General features: G+C 45.7%; 2 protein-coding genes across 8 annotated transcripts in view; both read right to left on the minus strand.

The window, feature by feature from the left end:
* TXNDC11 (thioredoxin domain containing 11) overlaps positions 1-2,106 on the minus strand; it is a 64,731-nt gene extending 62,625 nt beyond the window's left edge. Inside the window, exon 1 of one of the 2 annotated variants that reach the window (XM_026520312.4) lies at positions 1,752-2,106. In XM_026520312.4, the coding sequence (XP_026376097.1) occupies positions 1,752-2,005 (254 nt within the window). In that variant the 5' untranslated portion in view covers positions 2,006-2,106. The remainder of the gene's footprint in view (positions 1-1,751) is intronic. The other variant, XM_057315682.1, reaches the window with a different exon arrangement.
* A 3,694-nt stretch (positions 2,107-5,800) lies between these two features.
* The window catches only part of ZC3H7A (zinc finger CCCH-type containing 7A), a 34,888-nt gene continuing 17,375 nt past the window's right edge, over positions 5,801-23,313 (minus strand). For all 6 annotated transcript variants that reach the window (XM_048224803.2, XM_048224802.2, XM_026520310.4 and 3 more), the window contains 14 exons: positions 21,561-21,765; positions 20,400-20,464; positions 19,666-19,852; positions 18,294-18,455; positions 17,240-17,436; positions 16,865-16,965; positions 16,241-16,422; positions 15,541-15,617; positions 14,562-14,695; positions 14,018-14,123; positions 11,426-11,534; positions 9,605-9,738; positions 7,747-7,910; positions 5,801-6,712 (listed from right to left, as the gene is read on the minus strand). In XM_048224803.2, coding sequence (XP_048080760.1) covers positions 6,523-6,712; positions 7,747-7,910; positions 9,605-9,738; positions 11,426-11,534; positions 14,018-14,123; positions 14,562-14,695; positions 15,541-15,617; positions 16,241-16,422; positions 16,865-16,965; positions 17,240-17,436; positions 18,294-18,455; positions 19,666-19,852; positions 20,400-20,464; positions 21,561-21,765 — 2,013 coding nt within the window. In that variant the 3' untranslated portion in view covers positions 5,801-6,522. The remainder of the gene's footprint in view (positions 6,713-7,746; positions 7,911-9,604; positions 9,739-11,425; positions 11,535-14,017; positions 14,124-14,561; positions 14,696-15,540; positions 15,618-16,240; positions 16,423-16,864; positions 16,966-17,239; positions 17,437-18,293; positions 18,456-19,665; positions 19,853-20,399; positions 20,465-21,560; positions 21,766-23,313) is intronic.

Raw genomic sequence — 23,313 nt, forward strand, 5'->3', positions numbered from 1 at the left:
CTCTGCCTGATCCAGTAACTGGATTTATACTCTTCCTTCTTCCCCAAATCTCAAAGGACTTTATTAGCTTCTTAAAGTCATGTTCTTTCAGAATAAACACGAAGTATTATTTTTATAGTTGAACAAACAGATGTAAGTTCCCCACCCCTGGAGTAGGGGGGAGGACCCTCTCTTTCTAATCTGAACCCAAAGACACCTTGCAATTCCACGTTGTAAAATACTTCATATATTTTCCTTCACGCAGCACATGATGAAAGAGCAAGGTTAAGAGCCTAGTACCTGACAATAAAGGGTTCAAATTCCAGCTCAGCCACTTAATAGGTGGGTGTGATTTGGGGCAAGTATTGTAACATGACCAAAGCTCAACTCCTTCATCTGTAACCTGGAAGGACAAGAGTATACACAGACTTTACTGGGGACTGACATATACATGGCCCATTCCAGGCTCTCAGATTATGCATTAAATGAATAAATGCACTGATGTAAGCTACAGTGCTTGAGCAAGCAGTTTTGTTCCCCAGGGGACACTTGGCAATGTCTGGAGACATTTTTGGTTATCTTATCTAGGGCTGTGTGCTATGAGTATTTAGTAGGTTCAAGCCAAAGATGCTGCTAAACACTCTACCAGGGACAGGACAGTCCCTCTGCCCGGGTGCCAAGGATGAACGACCCTGCTGGTACTTGGCAAATGATCAATGATAGTTGCTACCATTTGTTCTCTTCCCACTAAAATTCCCAAACCTTTGACACCTGACAACAGAGGTCACATACTATGCTTAACACACTCGATAAAAATGTTCCAAGCTGAAATCTTCCTCTTGGCCAATATGCCAGTCAGCTGCAACAGAGACTTATAAATTGGGAGTCCCAGAAAATATACTGAGGACTTGCGAGACCAAAAGTATTCCTGAAATTTAAAGTACATTTTGTATTTGTGTACCTTCCCAAAAAGAGGCACAGTAACTTTAATTTTTCCTGGTCGCTATGGTCCTGCATACCCAGGCATTCTTTTCAGTTCCAGGAAAACACCAGCCTCGTTCAGCCTTTGCACTTGTTGCTGCCTCTACCTTGGACACTCTTCCCCAGTGCTGGCCCCTTCCTCCTTCTCGTGTGAGCTTCCTCTGTCGCCTGGTCAGGAAGGCCTTTCTGCCCCACCCTCATTCCTTCTATTCCCTGCACAGCACTTACAGAAGCCCTTTAAAATTACATTAAATTGTTTACTGCCTGTCCCACCCACTGGAAAGGAGAGCGGGATTTTTATTTCCAACCCTCACCTGGATGAGTGTTACCCACCACAGCACGTGTGGATGGATAAATAATCGTTAGATGAGTGCACAAATTCTCGAAGGGATCTGGGACGCTTAACAGCTGTGAATCATTACATTCGAGGCATAAGGGAAACAAGATGGGTGTTAAATGAGGGTCCCACAACCTGGGCAGAAGTGACAGGTGCGCCCCCCAAGAAACCCCAACAGGTGACGAGCAGCTCAGAACCTGGCCCACTAACTTTGGTGCTAAAATGGGATGAAGGAAGGGTCCCGAGCAGCACCCGAAAACCTAGCCTGGCGGCCGGCTGTCTGGCCGGCCGGAAAGTGACGGGCACGGCCGCAGGCTGAGCAGGGTCGGGTCCGAGATTCCAGGAGAAGCCAGGCCCCACTTCCTCCGCGAAGGCCGCCCCAACTCCGGACCCTGCGGGCCCCGAGCCGGCCCTGCGCCGCCGGCCGGGGCCCCGGGGCTGCGGGCCGCCTCACCTGCAGGTAAACTTGAGGGCGACGAGCAGCGCGCAGCCGAGCGCCACGGCCCCGCAGAGCAGCTCGGGCCGCCGGCGCGCCATGAGGGAGGCGCCGCGCAGTCCGCGGCGGAGCCGGCCCGCCGAGGACGCTCCGGCCGGGGCCGGGCTGAGGGAGCCGGAGCCCGCGGGGCCGCCGCCGCCGCCACCCTCGTCCTCGGCGTCGTCGCTGCTGCTGCTGCTGTTGCCGCCGCCGCGGCCTCCGCATTCCGACATTACATGCTCCCTGTCGCCGGCTTTATACTGCCGCCGCCGCTTCGGGCCCGAGGGCCCGGCCCGGCCCGTCGCTCCCCAATCCCGCAGCCCGCCGCGCCCGCTAACCCGGACACTCCACGTCAGCCCCACCGCCGCCGCGGCGCCCGCCCCCGCGCAGGCGGCTCCGCCCCCGCCCACGGAGTCTGCGCGGAAGCCGGCCCCTCCCGGCGGCCCCGCTCCCCTGGCGATCCCGCCTCTCGCTCACGGAGTCTGCGCGATGCCAACACGGCCTGACAGCCCGGCCCCCCGGCGGGCTACGCCCCTCGCCCACGGAGCCTGCGCAGACGGCCTCCCCGCAAGCACCACCTGCGGCCGCCGGACGTCGTCCCACAGGCCCCCGCCCTGTGTCCGTGGAGTCTGCAGAGAGGCGGGTCGAGCGTTCGGCCAGCCCACGACTGGATCCCCCCCAGCGAGGGCGCTGGGAACTTCGGACACCTGGGAGTCGCCGCTTGTCCTGCTGAGTTTTAAATGCCAGGAGGATGATGGCAGTCGTGCCAGCAATCCGTACGGGCCCCGGGGGACTAGATGCAGTAAATTATCCCCGCTTAACCTGATAGGTGCAGAGATGAGACGTGCCCGGGGTCCCAGAAGGGAGGCGGGCGGGCCCGGTCACTCGGGCTCGGTTTGCACGTCTGTAAAATGGAGGGTAATAGCAGTACCTCTCTCACAGGGTTGTTCTGAGGATAAACTAGGTGATTATGGAAAGTGCTAGGCCCACAGTGAGGTCTCACTAAATCTCAGTTACTGTAATCTCCCAGCGTCCACGATCTGCATCAGGTAAGCTCGTGTGCCCGAGCCTCATCTCCCTCCCCCACAGCCCTTGGCTGAGGGTCTGTGCTGCCTGTACTCACCCCACAGGTGGCAAGAAAAACCGAGCTTGGAAAAGTCACTTGACTGAGCCCGCAAAGCTGGTACTAGGTGGGAAATTCAGACTCAAAGGCAGGCCGCCCAAGTGACCAGTGACCCACTGCTGACTCTCACAGGTCTCTGACTCAAAATGTTAGGTTGTTTCTAAAGTTTTGTGGTTAGAAAGGACAAGTCAATAAGGGATGAAATGCGATTTGAGAGTGACAAAGGAATTGCTTCCGTGAAAGAAAGGAGCAAGTGTACCAGGGCGAAGCGAAGTTCATAATGACACAGCTGCTGGGGCCACAGGTGACTGTGAATAATCACAAACTAGGCAAATAAAATTCTGAGGGAACTAGGGCAGTATGACTTCAGGCGAAAAACAAACAAAAAGTATGGGCGGGCGAGAACCAGAAGGCGAGACCTCACCTCTGCCCCAGGGCAGCTGCGTGAGCCTGGGGCCTGGCTTCCAGGTAAGGGGCAGCTACTGTTGGCTACCTTGCTAGGGGGCCCAGGCATTCAGTGTGTCCACCACTGAGGCCCAGTACGTTGGCAGCTCATTTACACCTACCATTTTGCTATAGCTGTCATGTCCTTTTTATTCCTTACTTCCCTTGTTGCAATTTAGTGGATATTTGCTAGTATCCCATGAATTAATGATTTTAAACTTTTCTTTGGTTAAATCCATAGCAGTTGCTCTGGGGATCACCGTATAGATTTTTTTCAGAATTTCCACCTCAAATTTATATTACCTTAATTCCGGTAAGAGACAGAAGCTTCTCCCACATAGCTGTTTCCTCTTCCCATTCCTGTGGTACCTTCCTTTTTAATCTATCATATTATAAACTCAGTAATACAGTGTTTTCGTACTGTTCTATATACTCTTGTTTTTATAGATGCTGAAAAATGTATTTCTAGGTTTTTTAATATTAACCTTACTTACCATTTCTAGTCCCTCTTGATTTGACTGTGTAGATCAGTGTTCAGTAGTGTATTACTAAGGAAAATGAATATGGCCAAAAGTCACCAGTCTCCATTCACTGTAGGTTGCTAGGACAGAATCCACCCTACACTTCTATAAGACACCTGTCATCGGCACAGGCCTTTATAAGGTCCAAAGAACTTTTGCTGCCTGTGGGTTCTCTCTTAAGACCCACAATACCTTGTGGCAATGCAAGGTCTCATAGGCCAGGAAACCGCCCTGGAATTAAGAAGGCATTTCATTTCCTTTTCTTTATCTAGACATCTAGCTGCTGCTCTGACACCAGAATGTACTTCTGAAACTGATAAATTCAGTTCTGAAGACACCAGGCAGTCAGGGTCAGGCTGCACTGCTCTTCGAGGCCAAATCAGCCATAACTTGTCCACATCGACCCATAGCTGAGCTTTCATGGCCACTTTTTATGCCATAATCAAGTTGGTGGAGTTTGAGAAGGGGGCAGGGAGAGTATATATGTGTAAATCCTTTCTTGGAACCAGACAGAAATAATGCTTATTAACTTTTAAAGCTTCTAAGCATTTACTTAGCAAACAGGATGTGCCTGAAAAGGTACAGGTTGGCAGGTGTTGCAGGAGGGAAGCCTATGCCCTGAGCCTGGGCAGTCTGGACAATGGTGGCTACGCTTCTTAGAGACCTTGATTCAGGACCCCAGAATTGGCTTTCCAGAAAGTGGTATTCTTCCCTTGCAACAAATACAAGAAGTCTATATTCTAATCTCTCCAGGCCAACTAAAGAGTCTTTGAATTCTCAACCACTCAAAGGATCTCAAACTAAGGTTCTAGCATGGATTCCAAACATTAAGACAACTGACTTTTTCCTCTGTTAACTGAAACAGAGCACCAGAGACCACTTTTTAACATCTGCCTTTCTCCCTGGAAAAAGGAGTTTGGAAGAAAGTACAAAGAAGAAAAAAATGTAATGAAGGCCATCAGACTAGAGAAACCTAGTAGAAAAATAACACTACTAGTCTATTCTATAGAAAATATCACCAATAACAGATGATCTGTTTGGCAAATAAGATACACTCCTAATGCATCCACCAAGTAAAACTGGTCCCAACGGCCTTCTCTCTCATGGAGGGAAACCAGGGTCTCTCCTGTCTCCAAGGAGTCACGGGGCTTGCTTGTCCGTCTGCAGCCTCAGGTTCTTCTCAGTGCTCCACTTGTCTCACCTCACTACCAGCAGCTATGCCCTCCTCTCCGTGGCGGATGGACTCACATATAGAACAAAGACCCTTTTCTGTTACCTCCCTAAACCCACTTGTTCAAGGCTGTCACAAGGAAGTGACTGCACAGGGGTCTGGAGGCTTGGCACATCGCAGCCCAGCAGATCCCTGTCTTCCAAGTCCATCCACCACTCCCCCTGACCCGCATCCCCAACCAGGACGCAGCACTGGTAACATCCTCAGGACATAGCAGCCCCCCACCCCCACCCCACACCCTGCCGACAACTCTTCCCCCTAGCTCACTACGTCCCAGCCTCTGAAGCAGGTCAGGGTCCCAGAGGGCAACTTAGCTCTGTCTCTGTGTCTGCCAGCCATCCTGATCATGCCTTCAGTGGTCTTTGAACAACCAAAACAGCCCTACTGAGAGGGTGGTGCCGGTCATCTGTAGAAACCCACGGCCCACGTCCTAGTTGGCTGTTTGTCTCCCTGCTAGTCATACATCTGAACGAAACAGAAGAGCCCCAGAAGAGTTAACGTGTCACTCAACAAGAGAAGCTCCTTATCAGCCCAAATCTGGGAGAGAGTGGGCCAGAGTGAAAAGTCACTTGCGTGTCTAATTTGAATACTATCACTAATTGCTTAAGTAAAGGTGTTAAAAAAAAAAAAAATCAAACCTTGTGATGTTAGGGCCCAGTTTCAATGATTCTTCAGGGGGAAAGGACCACACCAAAAAATGAAAGACATCTATATATAAAATGTTTATTACAGGCAATATTGGTCCATACACTACACAATACCAACAGTACAAGTGTAATCTTTCAAAATCATCATTTAAACAGCAAAAGACCAAGAAATAAAATTTGAGTCAACTGATCATTTTTCAAAATAGTCTCAATGCACATTATCCTTAGTTCCCTTATTATAGTGAAACATACAAATACAGAAAAATACCCCATTTAACATGTACTAGTGTTAAATGGTTATTTGGCTTAAAATCTGAGTTAAGAAAATCCTTTTTAGCAACCTACGTACAGATAAGTAGCAAACTTTATTATATTAAACAAATTTGTTCCATTTAAAACGTGAAGAATTTCATCCATCATGTCTTCTGACCCCTAGTGCAAGTGTCTATTCTCTCACCATGATGGTTCTTATCTGAAGGACCAACTCCAGGAGTCGTCTTAGACATAACCTTATCCTCTTCCCCAACACACTTCATCCAAAAGTCTGTTCAACAGATGGCAACCAGGTAGCGGTCACGTCGCCATTTGATGCCAATGGTGCCATGAGAGCGTGGCCAGACCTGTTCAACAGCCCGTTTCCTACCTACTGTGGGTTGCTGCTCAGGAGGTACGATAGACGCCAATACAAGCAGAAAATCTGCAGCTCCTCTGCTACGTGCCTTAGAACACTTTCAATTTTTCTGGTCAATGCTTTGATTAGGTAACATACATAAAAGCCAGCATATTAGTTTAAATCTTTAAACAAAAAACTATATTTTCCAAAGTCATTATCATTTGGGGCGATTAAGTGATCTTTTCTTGCTTTGTTGAGCTTCATCTTTAGGGCATCCCTTCTTTCTTCCCATTCATGCAGTTCGGCGTTCCCGTGTGCAAACTTACAGCCGTTCCCTTCTGTGCAGGTGCCATTCATATACCTGCAGGGAGAGTCGGCGTGGTGAGCATCCACGATTTATACAAACCCCAAACGTGCATGCTTCACTAGCTTGACGATTTGCATAAAACTTTTTTTTTAAAAGATTTTATTTATTTATGTGACAGAGAGACAGCCAGCAAGAGAGGGAACACAGCAGGGGAGTGGGAGAGGAAGAAGCAGGCTCCCAGCCCAGGAGCCCGATGTGGGACTTGATCCCGGAACGCCGGGATCACGCCCTGAGCTGAAGGCAGACGCTTAACGACTGCGCTACCCAGGCGCCACTGCATAAAACTTTTAGTTCAAAATCTTAAGCCTAGAAAAATGAACATTATATAGCCTTGACATCTACAACGGGAAAAATGAGCTCTTTTAAATATATTTAATGAGAAATACTGATTGATGGGGGGAGGAAAGATCGCAGTCCTTCCTGATGCAGGGGAAAGGAATCAGAAGTGGAACTAAGTAAAAGAGGCTTCCTATAGTTTTGGGTATCACGTGGATCTAAATTGGGAAATTAAATATAAACAGTGATTCGACAAAATGAGGAGCAAGTCAAAACTATCTGGTTTTTTTGTTTGTTTGTTTGTTTGTTTTGGCTAAAGAATCTTCTAAGGCAACTTAAACAAAGGAGCGATAGTAACATCTTCCTTTGACCGGAGTCGGTTCCATACATGCACTCGAACAGCCAGTGTTCAGAGGCAGCTTCAGAACTGACGAACACCCACCGCAGGGCACGTTGTGGTTAGCCACTCACCCTTGACAACTCAAAGACGGTTTGGGCAAATTGGAACACACATACATCTCTCCTCGGTTATCTTAAGACATCTCAAACCCATACGGACAGACTAGTCAGTCTTTTCATGTAACCACAGAAGAGTGAAGAAACATCCAAGAAGCAACTAACACTTTGAGCCCAATTCCAAGCATCCACTCTTGGACCTCAGCACCCACATAACCTCTGCCCACCGAAAGAATGACTGCCAGAGTCATGTGACTGCAGCAGTTTTCGCGCGGGAGTTTGCGAACGCTACGTACCTATCACAAATACTAAAATACCCTGTTGGAAAGCGGTGCTGCCAGCAGTACTGGTCGTCCTCGGTGTGGAAGACCTTCTCTTTGTGCTTCTCGGAAGAGATGTGGCCTTGCCACTGCTTCTCGCTGTTACAGTTCTTCCCGCACATCCAGCAGTGGAAGTCCGCCTAAAGTGCACGAAAGACACGCGTCCCATCAGTGGGTGTTGTCTGTGTCCCTCGATGGGCTAAACACGGTTCAGGGAGGGCACCAGGGCTAGAAACCACTTGACCTCGGACCTAGACTCTATTCTCGGGGAGCCCGTCCGGTGGGGGAAGCCAGGCAAGAACATAAAGCTCAAAGTCAGAAACAGGACCAAGAAAAGAATCCCAGCACTGGGAGGGGGCCAGAGCACAGGCAGCAGAGTGCAGTGGTGATGGACTCAGCCAGGTTCCAGCAAGTCTCTGGCAGAGAGGAGGGGCTGGTGTGCAAACAAGGATGGGAGGACAAGCGGCCAGGTTCACATGAGGACCCTGGGAAGGATGAACTCTGTGAGGGCCAGCAGAGAGGACGGGAAAGCCCGGAGCTCTCCAGCTGCAGAGGGACAAGTAGCCATGTCATTCAGGGCACAGGAAATAAGCTCCTACTATGGGCCAGGACTTGTGCCAGGGACCAGGGAAGTCCAAATGCTGAGAAACACTGTCCCCGGGGCACAGACCGACACAGAAGGAACTGTGTTCTGGTCGGTGGAAGTATCACCACAGATGCGCGCTGTAAGCGTCTGAGCAGTGTTCCCCCAATGCCCTGGGTAAGAATCATTTCAAGTGGGTAAGAACAGATTCCTGGAGACTTCCCATGAGACTGCGACTCGCTATGTCTGGGGGACAGAGGAAGATCAACCTGATTAAACAGCCCAGGTAAATCTCACAACCCAGCAGGTCCAGATGACCCTGCTCTGGGAATATAGGAATACTTAAAAGGTGGCCAGGGAATCAGTGCTGTGCCTTGGTGGAGGGGTGGAGTTCACAGGACACGTCCCAGGCCCACACATGGGGGCAAGGCCAGGCCAAGATATGACCCGGATCCAGCTCAATCAATTATGGGGAGGGGCCAAAAAACAAAACAAGAAACAAGGAGTGGAATAACACATATGCCTGTGTCCTCTAAAAACACAAGCCAGGCAGAACTATAGCTTAGGAATAAGTATGTCAAAGATAGGTAAACAGAGCCTGGAAAATACACACTGGATCTTGTCCCTCAGGGATGGGGGAAAAAGGGGGTTCCAACCCTATCTGTAAACATTTGATTTATTTCACAAAAGCAAACACAATGAACTGTTAACATGGTAGGCTCAAGATATTCATTATATTATCCTCTTTACTCTCATAAAAAATTTTAAAAGAAAACCGCAACAGTGAAAAAAAACACAGATGACTTGATGTCTCCACAGAAGAACCCTGAGGCAGAGGCCAGATGCCGGCAGGTAAGGAGGGAATGGGGGGGCAGCACCCCCACTTCCGGAGCATCTTCTGAGGCCCAGCATTGGCCTAAGTGTCTGGGACCCACCCTACTTCACTTAACCTATCGCGACCCCCCTTGGGGACGCTCAGTGACCTGCCCCAGGCCCCAGGCTAGTAAGGAGAGGCCCCAGCACTTGGGCTCCAAATTCTCTGGTCCAAAGTCAGCAAAAGGATCAAGGAAAGATCTGCTAGAATAGAGGGACTTAAGCTAACGGCCCAAGGCCACCAGAGGGAGATGGAGAGAAAGGAGGAGGGCAGGTGGCCAGGGAGGGAGGCAAGCATGGAGGAAAGGGAAAGAAAGGAAAGGTTCCGTCAGTGGTGGAAGCAAAGGAAGGGGAGGTGGAGTTACCACCGGGACTCACGGTAACTTCAGCGTAATCTGTCGGCATGTGAATTTGCTTTCCGTTTTCCTTGTTTGACTGACTGGCTACATCGTCACTTTTTTCATTTTTTTGACTCTTTAGCCAGAGTTCATAAAACTGTTCCATATCTTGTACTAAAGAAAAACGAATCACTTTCAGCAGTGGAGATTTAAATACACCATGGAAATAAACACAAGATCATGCACACCTTTGGTATCAGCTGGCGTACATTTTCGAGAGGAAAGCGAGAGGGCGGAATGGAGCCGGATTACGTTAGGCAAGGAGAGGTCCCCTGTCCAAGGGGGAGGTAAACTCTCATGGCTCTGAACCTAATTCCGGACTGTTAGAGTGCCAACATTAGCTTTCAAGATGAATTAATTCCCTGCGTTTGCAAGACCCTTTGGGGTTGCTGAAAAGTCAGAAACCGTTAAAAGGATATTGCTTAAAAAAAAAGAAAAAGAAAAAGAAAAAGCACCTCCCACTGCCTCATGTTGCCCCCAGTAAAACACTATCACCCCCACAACCACATGGGCTACTTAACATGGCTCGGGGGCCTGCAGCGGATACACCCCCGTCTATAGAGAAAGACCAGAAACTCACTACCACTGGGAAGACATTCTGACCCTGACGGGAGCCCATCAGTCGAGCCACCATCCCCAAGGACCCGCATGCTGGGGTGCAATTTACAACAGCACAACCGTGACCAGGTCCTGGGCAGTGACCACAGGCTGCTTCCTACAGTGAAGACAAGTACATTCGGCATCACAGGTTTCTCGGCCCCCCCTCCGCTGACAATCTGGGGCAGCTAATTCTCTGCTGTGGGGGGCTTTCCTGCATGTTGCAGGATGTTTAACAGCATTCCTGGACCTCCTGGACTCCACACACTGGATGCCGGTAGGACACCCTGCCCAAGTCATGACAACAAAAACGTCTCCGGACATTGCCGAATGTCCCCGAGGGAGACAGGTATGTGCGGCAAAATCCATCCCCGGTTGAGAAACACTGCTAGAAAATCTGGTAATGAGGTTAAGGTCAAAAATCGGCTTTGTTGCCTGCTAAGACAAGTGGTCGCCTAGAAATCCTCCATCCAGACCAGTGGGAGCAGGAATCATGGCAACGGTCCTGGTTTGCAAGGACATCTTCAGTGAGGCCCAACAGTATGTCCCTCCTCCAAGCAAGACAGGGAGGAGTCCCATCCACACATGTCACTGAATGTGAACACCAGTTAAACACAGCACGTGACATGCTTCAATCTCATTGGTTCTCGTAATTCAGAGATTGCAGATCTTAAGCAGTTAGTAAATTTCCATCAGTTTACTAGACGTTAAACAACAACGATCCCCGTCCTTGCAGTAAAACCTCTCTGGTCAAAAGGGAAAGGTTGTCTGAGGCTCCTCTCAAAGACTCCCACAATAAACTTGCAGTTTGACCAAGATAAACATCCTCTCCTCGGGCCTCTGAATCTGGGGCTGTTCTACCGGTAAGGCCTCCTTGAGGAAACCTTCGATTCTAACCTGATTTTTCAGGGGTGACTATTCACAGTAGGAGCAGATGGGCTGATTCAGGCAGTCCAGAAGAACTGAACTTCCCAGGCCACCTTTCAGGAACCTGTCTGCGTCATAAATATACCTACGTATTTGTACCCAGCTCTGACCTAAGCAAACACGTCAGGCTTTGCTCCACCGACAAAATGGCACAACTGTTTACAATGCAAACTGCTTTCTGAGTTCAAGGTGAGCTGGCATATTTACAGAGAGGAAGGAAACTGCCCAGCAAGCTAGATTTCACAGATGTCAAGCCCCAGTTAAGACAGCAACTTACTCCCGTTCTCCTTCATGTAAGTCCACACTTCCCGCTCCTCAGGACTATGAGCAAAGGAACAGTTACCAACATACTGACATTTTTTCCCAGAAGCAATATGATTGCACAGCTGTATAAAAAAAATATGAATATGCTTTAAGACAAGAGTACAGTTAGTAAAACTGCCTAATTTTTACATTTAAGCAAAATAAGCATTATTATCTGGGCTAATGCTGAGTAACACAATTATTACATAAGATTACTTTGAATGAATTCAAATTGACTCTAAGCCCAACATACATGAAATGATATTAAGCTTTCTATCTCAAAATTTTTCAAAAGAAAATCTCCAAAAGAAAAAAAAAAAGTATGGAACTAGGATATGGAATATTTTCTTACAAGAAAATGTCTACAACCTCCCTTCTTCAGAGTATCTGCTTTTAACACAGCAGAGCATTTGATCTCCACAATGCAAATCTCCGGCCCCCTTAGTCTGACAGCTTCTACTCTCCCTGCCTAATGCCCACAAGCCTCCTTGTCAGCTCCTGGGAGGCAGTAAAGAAACTGCAGACTACTGCAAGGGTCCTAAACAGTGTCAGGAAAAATCTCAGACATTTAGCTTACTTATAACCAATACTGGCAGCTAATGTCAGCCATCATTCGTTCGATATGCATTGTCTGGAGACAATGATTACATGAGCCAGGCCACCCAGTTACATAGCATTCAAATAATACCTCTTCTGGTTTTTTGCATTGTGTTTTCACTAAGTAAATACAGTGACACTGGTAGGAAAATAAGGTGATAGCGATCAGCAGAATGGAGACGTCTCTAAGAACCACAACTATCAAGACCTAAGAAAACCTCCATCACCAAGACAGCTCATTCTTAAATATCATCAATATACTTGTCTTTATAGAGCATTCTAGTACACTTAATTGTTAGCTTACTTTGTGTTTCAACAGAGGCTGGCCCTATGTATTAGTTTACATAATATCAGATGCTTAGCATCAGCTAAAAATCTAAAAGCAGTCAGCCCTTAATACTACAGGTTTCCTCCCTTGGATCAATGTCAACGCCCCCCTCCCTCCAATCCTCTGCATAAACTGAAACCCCGATAAGTTCTTAGGCAGATATTACTAGGGAAACATTTACCATAGTCTCTCAAAGTTCAATGATAAGTAGCAGGGAGAAGAGAAGATAAAGGAGAAGGCCGGCCACTGTGCTGGGTTTTTACATAACACCGTCTCATGTAATCTTCCCTAGGACGTAATTATTCCCATTTACAGATGAGCAAACTGAGGGTGAGTAACTCGACCAGGGCCCTTCCGGCAGACTCTGAAGCCCATTCTCCTTCCACCTCACCATACTGTCTACACACATACACACAGAGTATTATTTCTTCTTTTAGAAAAAGGATCCCTTAGCAATACCTAGTATGGTAGGGAAAAAAGAGGAAACGAGCTACTGCACTGCACGGCAATACAGCACGCCCGAGATTGAAGAACAGTCAGCAGTCCCAGCAGCTGAACTAGAAGCGTTCTCAGTCGTCTTTGTTTTAACAAAGAATGAGGAGGAAACCCATTATCTCCTCTTTTAGAGCCTAAGATATCCACGGTTCCAACAAACCTCCTTCCCCTCCTACCAGGCCCACCAATGAAGATGAAATCACTCAGATCCCCAAGGCTGAAACCACTGCGGATGAAACGCAAACACACCGCCTCCTTCAGAGACTGACCTTGTGACCTGTGTACCTTTACAAAACGCAAGGTACCCGGGGGGACAGGAAATTAACCTGCCTCTTCCTCAACCCTCTCCGGCAAGTCAGAGACGGGGGACCGTTTCCGAGGGAACCCTGCAATCCACCTGCTCTGCGTCTCTGGGCAAACAGTTCTCTCCTTCTGTCCGCCGTCGGGGCCGACAGTTTACTGCCTGTCTGTGCTCCAAATGTCTCTGTTAGCTCACACAGTGACCCCCCTCCAGACACTGTCCTGAAGAGTCAAGTCCAGAGCCAGCTCAGGGGTTTGCTCGCACGGTCACCTTCAAGACCACGCAAGGCAGCAGACGGTTATGCAGCAAACGTGCCACCTCGTGAATGAAATACTACCCTAACTTTCAGTTGGTCTGGTACTTTCTTTCTAAGGTTTTTTGAAGAACATTGACCATTTCTCCTTTGGATTACTTTTAGAAAATCCTATAAAGTGGGGGATCTTTTACCTAGTATCCATTGCTTGAGTCAAAGAAACTTATCAATAGCATTCATAATAACAGAAGGAGGCCTTGAGTTGGAATAGCAAAGCGCAGGAATCAAGTTTAAATGAAATCCTCTCCCACTCACTCCCAAAGTAATTCATCTGAAAACGAAGGTAGGTCATACCCATAACTACCTCGAGTCCACTATTTCCTTTTTCCGAGTAACTCATACAATCCCAGTCAATCTGAAAACTGCCACAGAACCACACATACAAAAGGGGAAGGAAAACAAGAGGACCATTTAAAAATGTTATTACGACGAGCAATGAAAGGGCTCCAAGTTTCAATCTGAATCACTACTACTTTCTAATGATTTGAAATGCCTAATAAAAAAAAAAGTGGCTTAAAAATTACGTATGTACATCAAACTGTAAGGGCATTTGTTTCTTTGTGGGGAGAGGACGGATGTTCATCCACTTCTTACGTTCGATGGACATCACTCTCATCGCACGCCGATCTCTGGTCCACCTAAGAAACATGGAGTTCAGAAAAAAACAAAGACACACTGGCACAAGGCATAATATAAAGGGACAGGTACAACGTTCGTACCTGAAGGACCAGAGATTTTTTTCTCAACCCTTCTAAAAGAAATGCCTTATGATTCTGTCATTTCATTTCCTGTTGATATTTGTTAACAGACATTCCCTAGGAATCCTGAACAAAGACCTGATCAAATTCAGAAAAGACACTACCGAATTCTGTCGAATTCTTATCTATGAAATCATAAAAATCTCTTCCCTTTCGCTTTGCAATTACTCCTACGTTATCCACTTTGCTCTGCTCTCTTCAAAGTCAATCTTTTTTTCTTCTATGTATGATTTTATACCCATGTAACAGAGAATTATGAAATAGGCATTGTTTACACACACTCACACACACACACAAACACACTCACACACTACTTACGAGTGCCTTGCTTTTGCACTACAATATTTTCTGTTTTTGTCTGGTTCGATGACTTGACCATTTCTCAGACACTGAGCACACACAAATTTTATCTTCATATTAAGAGATCCAGGCATTATTTGATTGCCAAGTACCTTAAACAATTAAAACATAAGTTTTACTTTTAAGAGAACACCGGTTTTCTGAGAACAAAATACTGAACTGCCGTGTATTCCTTTCCTCGTAATAGCACACAATTTCTGACACGTCTGGTCTGATGTGTTGACCATTATGTACACTATCGGAGACACCGAGCACATAACTAAATCTCTAATTCTCCAAGCGATGCAAGAGAATACGATAGTTGCAGATTACACACGCCAAACCTCAACTTATGAAAGCCAGCTCCGGAGGGTGGTAACTAGAATTCTGTGGGGTGGGGGCGGGGAGGTAGTGGACAAAGCAGTTCTGCCAGGTGGGAAGCAGAGCCACAAACAGTCTACCTCCCTTACTGCCAGGATCCCCACAGCCCAAGAACCAAACTGTTCGGCCAATTAAACTGAATAAGACAATTGTATCCTACAGCCTTGGCAGGTATTATAGGATGCCTACTTTTTTAAAAAGATGATCAAGTAAAATTTGGGATTTTTTTCACATTAAGTCAGTGAACAGTAAGAATGTAAGTGGCCTACAAGTATAAACCACAACTGGGGCGCCTGGGAGGCTCAGTGGGTAAAGCGTCTGCCTTCGGCTCGGGTCATGGACCCAGGGTCCTGGGATCGAGCCCTGCATCATGCTTCCTGCTCCCACAGGGAGCCTGCTTCTCTCTCTCTCTCTCTCTGTACCTCCCCGCCCCCCCAAGCCCCGACTCATGCTCTCTCTCAAATGAATAAATACAATCTTTTTTTTAAAAAGTATACACCACATCTGCCAACAACTGGCATCCACTAGGCCACTCCAGAAAGGATGCCAAATGCAGAAAGTAGACAAGAGGAAATACCTGAGCTCCAGGTATGTTCGCTTCCAAATTTTGCCAATATCGTTTAGATTCTTGAGCGATAGCATCATGTGAGATACCTGGGAAACGTACAAGCCTTCCTTTAGCTTCTCCCTCTGCATGAATGGCCCACCAACCCCATCACAGCCACGATGCCCTCACGATCCCCCACGGAGCATAATCCGCCACCAAAGACAAATGCATGTCACATCACTCCTTCTCGCAGCAGAATATTTACAAATACAGCTCTTGGTGCCGTCGGAGGAGTCTCGCTCCCTCACAAAAGCACACTATATGCATGAACTGGTACCAACAAGTCACTACGTGACCTATACTCAAAATAAGCCACTCTAACCATGAACAGTGACAGTTTAAAGCTAAGGATAAAATCAATAGTTACGCTGCCATATCACGATGACAGAGAAAAGTCTCGACACTGCTCTGCCGAACCCTGACTGCTTTTGAGGAGACCTTGTTTCTCACTTAAGTTGTTTATTTTAATTCCCGCGCAGTTCACAGACAGCATTCTGCTCGGTTCAGGTGTACAACATAGTGACTCAGCACTCCATCCATCACCCTGTGCCCATCGTGACAAGCATCGCCTCTTTCATCCGTCCCCCCGACCTGGCCCTGGTGACCATCAGCGTGTTCTCTAGAGTGAACAGTCTGTAAAGAGACATTTCTGAATCACGCACAAACCTACCTGTTTCATTTTGCAATATCCAGACTTTAAGTTCTACAAGACTGTGTGCATAAAAGCACTCATCTTCCCTTAAACAGCCGTATCGAACCTCATGTCGACACAAATCAAGCTGACACTGACCATGAAAAGAACGTATTTTGGAGTATTTTACTGTTGTCTCTCGCAAAATGTGGACAAGGCACCTAAGATACAAACGGGGTGACATGTTATGGTTCTGCCATAGGTTTTTCAAAAGAAAACAAATAAAAATACATACATACATCATGTCAAGTTCTAGACTGAAAATACATCTTAGATCTTTATCAGAAAAAATCAATCACTTTACATAATTGTTGGATTAATGGGGGGGAAGTAATTACACATTAAATCATAAAATACTTAAATCCATGCAGTAAGAAGCTACAAAACAATAATACTTTTCTGTATTAGACATCAATTTAATAATTCATTTAAAAATTCCCAGCAAAATATACTAATAGACATTTTTAAATAGTCATCATCCTTCAAAACAGCAACAACAAAAGCACAGGGTAAGTAAAATGCCCGGGGTGCTGCTCTGGTTTTATTTGGATCTACAAACAGAATCTATTGTGTCACTATAAAAATTAGAAACTACCAACATACTTATTGTCTTCAAACTCATGCTTTGTAACCGGGTGAGAACAAGAAGTAGAATTATCTTTATTTCTTTTACTTATCATTCTAGGCTTATGATCAAAACATTTCTGGAACAGACAGAGAAGAAGAATTACCACAACAACATAAGACAAAATAGAATTTGTACCATACTTATGCACATACTTATACATTCCATATTTCTACCAATTAATATTTTAAAGTGAGGTTTCCGTATTCTTTTGGATCCTGCTAGTAACTACCGTTGGCTGAGTGACTGCTCCCCATGTGGCTGGACCGGTGTTTAGTACGTTTCTACTCCTGGCCTTTAAGTCAGAAACTCTCACCGATTTTACAGGAGAAAATAAGGTTCAGAGACACTACCTCACAAAGGAATATAAATTCTCCAAGATGCTCTTGGAGAAGTTTGAATACGGTGAGGTTGATCTTTCCATTGCCACCAAAGAAAGCCTCTCTGCTGAACGCCCCTTTCCGCTCCAGCGTCCAGATGTCGATCTCTTCTTGGCAGTAAGCGAAAGTGCAATGGCCTGAATACCGACACTCCTCCTCGGCAGCGACGTCTAGAAAGACAGACAATTAACAGACGGTGAACACGTGGCCCCTGTTTTGTCAAAGCCAGCGAGGATCAGCCACGTGTGGGGCACCATCTGAATTTCTGGAACAACTCACGGGCAGCTTCAAGCAAGGATACGCATCTTACTGCACAGGCACGGGATTGGCTCTCAAACAACAGCACACGAGCCTGACAGGTTTTTATTTCTGACAGGGAAAAGGCTCTGAGTCACCCATGTACTCCCTCTAAGTTGAAAAAATCATTTAAGGGCATTCAAAGCGCGTTCGGAGGAAGCGATCTGACAAAAGTGAATTCACGAAGTTCCCTCAAAAGCAACCTTCTCAAAGCCGTAGTTCGGTGCTCTGATTCTGTTTCAACTAAGTCAGGGAACAAGTGTGAGATGGTTCTCTCCTTGAAACCTGGTCAAAGCCTGTTTCCATAAACATCGAGAAAACACACACTCTGTCAGAAGTTAAAGACAGGGGCGCCTGGGTGGCTCAGCTGGTTAAGCAGCTGGCTATTGACTTCGGCTCAGGTCTCGATCTCAGGGTCATGGGATCAAGCCCCATAGTGGGTTTTACGCTCCGCGCAGTCTACTTGAGATTCTCTCCCTCTCTCCCTCACTCACTCTGCCCCTACCCCCTGCTCACACCTGCTCGCTCTCTCTTTGTAAAATAAATTAAAAAGAAGTTAAAAACAAAGGTAAAAATAATAGAAAAATTACAAATGTCTCAACCCAAGGAACTTGCTATTAACTCTACCTACATACTTTTAGTAACAGTAACATGGGACCCGTTGGAGTAAATGTAGCAAACCATTTATCACTTATGTCATGCACGCCAACTAAGTAATTACAGTACGTACCTTTACATATATAATAAGGTCCTTCATAATTTGTTTTTGTTGGTCTTGGACGTATTTTTTTCCATGATTTATCGTCAACATTCTTTATTCTACCAATTAAAATATCCTTCTTACATTTATGATCCATATTAGCATGGTAAGTGAAATCCATTAACTTCGGGCCTGGAAAAGATGTGAAAAAGGATTGCTCGAAGGCACAAAAAGTAACGTTTCATTTCACAGGCACATTTACAAGCAGATGTAAGCAGATGGATACTGATGATTACATTCCCACAAAAATCCTATTTTTATAACTCCCACATGTAAATAAGCCACGGAAGGAATCCATGCCTCTTATACGCTGTCAGGGAACACAAAGTTTTATTCGACACTAGTGGCCCCAAAACATGCCCTTATTGAAGTGTGAGGACAGGCATTCTGATGGCTTCTAAAGGTCAAAAACACCGTCACATACAAAACTAAGAAAGAGAATGAAATTGGGTCCAGCAAACTGTGTTTCTATCATCTGACTCAGGGGTAAGATATGAAACAAACCAACAGAAAAGACTTTACTTTTATAAACATTACATCAAATACTGGTCTTAGAATGCTTTTTCTCTAGTTCTTGCTTTATCTGAGAATGACCACATTCTTGGGATGCCTGGGTGGCACAGCCGGTTAAGCCTCTGGCTTCAGCTCAGGTCACCATCCCAGCGTCCTGGGATCGAGATCTGCGTCATTGTGCTCCCTGCTCAGCAGGGAGTCTGCTCGCCCTCTACCTCTGCCCTCCCCCAACTCATTCTCTCTCTCTCTCAAATAAAAATCTTTTTAAAAAAAATGATCACATTCTTGGGGCGCCTGGGTGGCAGAGCAGTTAAGCATCTGCCTTCGGCTCAGGGCGTGATCCCGGCGTTATGGGATCGAGCCCCACATCAGGCTCCTCTGCTATGAGCCTGCTTCTTCCTCTCCCACTCCCCCTGCTTGTGTTCCCTCTCTCGCTGGCTGTCTCTATCCCTGTCGAATAAATAAATAAAATCTTTAAAAAAAAAAAAAATAAAATAAAATAAAAATAAAAAATAAAAAAATGATCACATTCTTAAACGTGTACGTAGAATGTAAAGAATTCCATAAAAATTTCAGTAAGATTTCAAAATCAGGTAGATATTCCATTCCATATAATTCTATAAATGAAATCATATCAGACAAGAGCAGACTTATCCTATTAGACTCCAAGGGGCCCAAATCAATAGTCACTGCTTGCTAAGAAAGAACTCAAAGCGGGATGGAAGAAACACAGTAGCTGGTGTTTTCCACACACATTTACAAATTCCTACAAACTGTCAGGTTACGGACTAGCTTATCAATACTGTCAGCTCCTTTGGTGGGTCCTGACCTGATTTTACAAAACAGATCTGACAAGCTTGTCTCAGCTCATGGGTTCCTTCGAGGGGATGTCGTGGGGTCACTGATGAAGGTGGTTTAGTAACTGCACTTCCAAAAAAGTTTCCGAAGTCATTTCTGGGGTGGCTTGAAATTCCGAGGAAACTCTCAGAAGCAAACAAGTTGCCTGGTCCATTCATCTGCAAGAAGAATAAGAAAAAAACAAAACAAAAAAAAAAACAGGAAAAAAAAACAGCCAACAAATATTACACTATCACTAAAGAAGAAAATGAATTTGTGAAAAATACGACATTCTTCTGCTGAGATCGGTACTAGTCTGTCCTTGCTGTGCTTCTCTTTAAAAAACAGTTTCTTTCTATTTTCCTCTCTTTGGTTCTCTAGGCCCCTCCCCCCACTGTCTTTGATCCTCATGCGAGTTGTGAAAAGTAACAGGTAACAGGTCTGCATCGACAGCATGCGCTTTTTATCTGCCCTGATCCCAGCTTCCCTGCTTTGTTTCTGCTGCACTTAAAGCCTCTTACAAGGTCTGCAACAGAGCCGATCATAAACACAGAGTGTTTATGACCGGATGTTCCAGGAGAGTCTTATTTTACCACTATTTCCCCCAGCACACACAAAATTTAAGGGAGACCAGCATGTCCATTCAAATAAGTCAGTTACTTAAGCAAAAGGCCTACGTTCAAGTTTAGGCGACGATGTATTTACAAAAGAGGAAGTGACACTTACAAGTAAAAGGGAGGAATTACTGCCGCTAAGCGCTGTTCCCTCTCTAGAAGTTGAGGTGGACAGATCTAAAATAATAAAAACACTTCAACAGACCTTCTCATTCTAATCACGTAATAAAAACATCAGGGCTCAGGGGCTGACTACGGTTTCCCCGAGTTACTTCCCATCCCCATTCCAAGGAGCTTTCCTGCTCACTCTTGACACCCAAATAGGGCGTGGACTTCCCTCTGGAAACCAAGGGCACACACAACCCTTAGGCAAACTTAAATAAAGAGCTGTTTTCGGAGACATCAGCTAAAGCAGGGCCTATGGGGCAGGACCAGTTCAAACGACTAAGAAAATAATTCATACTTCAAATGGGAAAAGAGCCTCTCCTTTTCAAACTACAAAGCAGGAACTCATCACAACATTGAGAACATTAGTAAGGTCAGTGACTTTCTTTGTCTCATCTACCCCTTGATTATTTGCTCTCTGCCCTTCCGTTTCACACAAATTTTAGGTTTTTCAGGTAGCAATCTCTTGAAGTCAATCATTTTGATTTTTCTCCCTTTAGCCATGTAAAAATGCCTTAAAAAAATATGAAGGTTGTTATCATTATTGTTTAAACTATATATTAAACCTGGAATTACAGAAACAGGAATCAGACGAAAAACTCAGCAACCCCTTGTAAAAACTAAGGCACCAGGCAGTTCGCTGACCTCCAGGTATGGAGCCTGAAACAGAAAACTAAATCTATAAGTCTAATTCTGACCAATTCTGACCCGAAATTAGTCTTAACTAAGTATCTGCCTCATTCAGAATTTAAAAGGATAGCCTGTCTTTAAGATTCTGTCAGATGGGGTTCTCCTTTCTGGGAGAAAACATTGAAAGTCATTTTGCCCCCCAAAACAATAGACACCCAGCTTAACAGACTATCTTGTTTAAGAAAACAAACAAAACCAAGTGCCACGTCCATCCCTATGTATTCCTACGCTTCTTGGGCTCCTGAATGGCACACAGCTCCGTCTAGGCAAATTAAAACTGAAGACTGAGTTTTTATGTTTTCAGCTACCCCAAAAATAATCCAAGTACCAACTACCTCGAGTTAAATAAGTGCCAAACACAGATTGTCTCTTTTTAAAAATTAACTGTGATTATTTATATAAATGGCTCGATTCTTACCTCGCTTGGAATCACTCATTGAAAATGAATTTAAAGAAGAGCAGAAATCTTCTAAGGATGAAGTCAAAGGCGGGTACAGCTCTGAGAAGGAGGGTGGAGGAGCATACCTCGCACCAATGGGCAACGTGCCCAACAGAGATGCTGAGAAGGGTATGCTGGGAGGGACACTGGCTGCTGGAAGGGCTCCCCTGACTAATGCTGATGGCTAGAAAAGAAAAAAGATTCTATTAAAATCCAGGAAACTCAGTTACAAGTAGGCCGAACTGCTTTCAACATCAGCATATAGACACAAATTCTTACACTGGGTAATTACGTAATGAAGTTGAAATAAAAATCAAGACTCAGTAGATGAATCTAGGCTACAGAGCTTAGTTCTTTGCAAGCCCACTTTTCAAAAAGGATCAAGGTGTGATGTCCAGTACTGTTTCAAGCCAAATGTTACATTCACGTTTCATTTCCCTCTGATCCCTTCCCTTCACCCTACCTTGAGACTCCTAAGAACTGGCTTTATTCCAGAGGAATAGTGTGGGGGCTGGGGGAGAAGGAAGGCACTCGAGAGAAGGGAGCTGCAGAAGCCAGAAACCCCGGACCACCCTTCGTGGGGATGTGAATGTACAATCTCACAAGGACAGATGGAACGCTGCCTCTCTCCTCCCCCCATCACTGTGACAATTGACTGAGAGCTTCCATGTGCCTTGTACGTACTGAGAAAAGTTACATACTATCTATTTAACTGTTAAAGTTTCCAAGGTACATCCTACCATCATGGCCATTGTACAGACCAAGAAACTGGAGGTAAAGTAAGCTGCCGAAGACCACAGAGGTAGGAAGATTCAAACCCCAGGGTGCCTGCCTTTTACACTGTACTTTCTCTATTTTCACCCACACTGAAGCCAGCCCTGAATTTCTCCCCCTCTTCTTCCCCCTCATACTTTTGCTGCTGCTGCTATTTCAAAATACTTTATGGCAGGGGTCAGTAAACTTGTTCTGTGAAGGGCTAGATCTTCAATATTTTAGGCTTTGCCAACCACAATCTCTGTTTCGACTATCCAGCGGTGTTGCTGCGGTGCAAAAGCAGCCACAGACACTACGTAAGTGGATGGTCGTGGCTGTGCTCCAATAAAACTTTACTGATGACCCTGAAATATGAATTTCATATCATTTTCATCTGTCACAGATACTGTTCTTTTTTTTTCTTCCAACCATTTAAAAATGTAAGCGTCTCATTCTTCTTCTGCAGGCCATATAAAAACAAGCTGCAGTCCAGATCTAGCCTGACCTTGGCTTTACACTTACGCTGAGGCATTATCCCCTAAGCCCTTAATCTGAAAGACATATTTTTCTTTAAATATCAAATACCTATTCTTTTTCAGGATTTAATTTTTTTAAGAATGTTATTTATTTATTTATTTATTTATTTATTTATTTGAGAGAGAAGAGTGCAGGTGCACAAGCGGGCGGGTTGGGGGGGGGAGTGGGCAGAGGGAGAAGCAGACTGCCCGCTGAGCAGGAAGCCCAGATCCAATGTGAGGCTCCATCCCAGGACCCTGGGATCATGACCTGAGCCAAAGGCAGATGCTTAACCGACTGAGCCACCCAGGTGCCCCTCTTTTTCAGAATTTTAAATGCACCCTTTCCATGGTATGTGATTCCAACAGGTGTTCAGGAAAACTGGGTCATTATTAGATTAGCATTCCTATTTTATTTAAAAAATAACCACGTGAGCCTGGTACCACCAGAGAAGGACAAAAAT

Source organism: Ursus arctos, unplaced genomic scaffold, assembly GCF_023065955.2.
Source record: "Ursus arctos isolate Adak ecotype North America unplaced genomic scaffold, UrsArc2.0 scaffold_2, whole genome shotgun sequence".
In the NCBI taxonomy this organism is placed as follows: Eukaryota; Metazoa; Chordata; class Mammalia; order Carnivora; family Ursidae; genus Ursus; species Ursus arctos.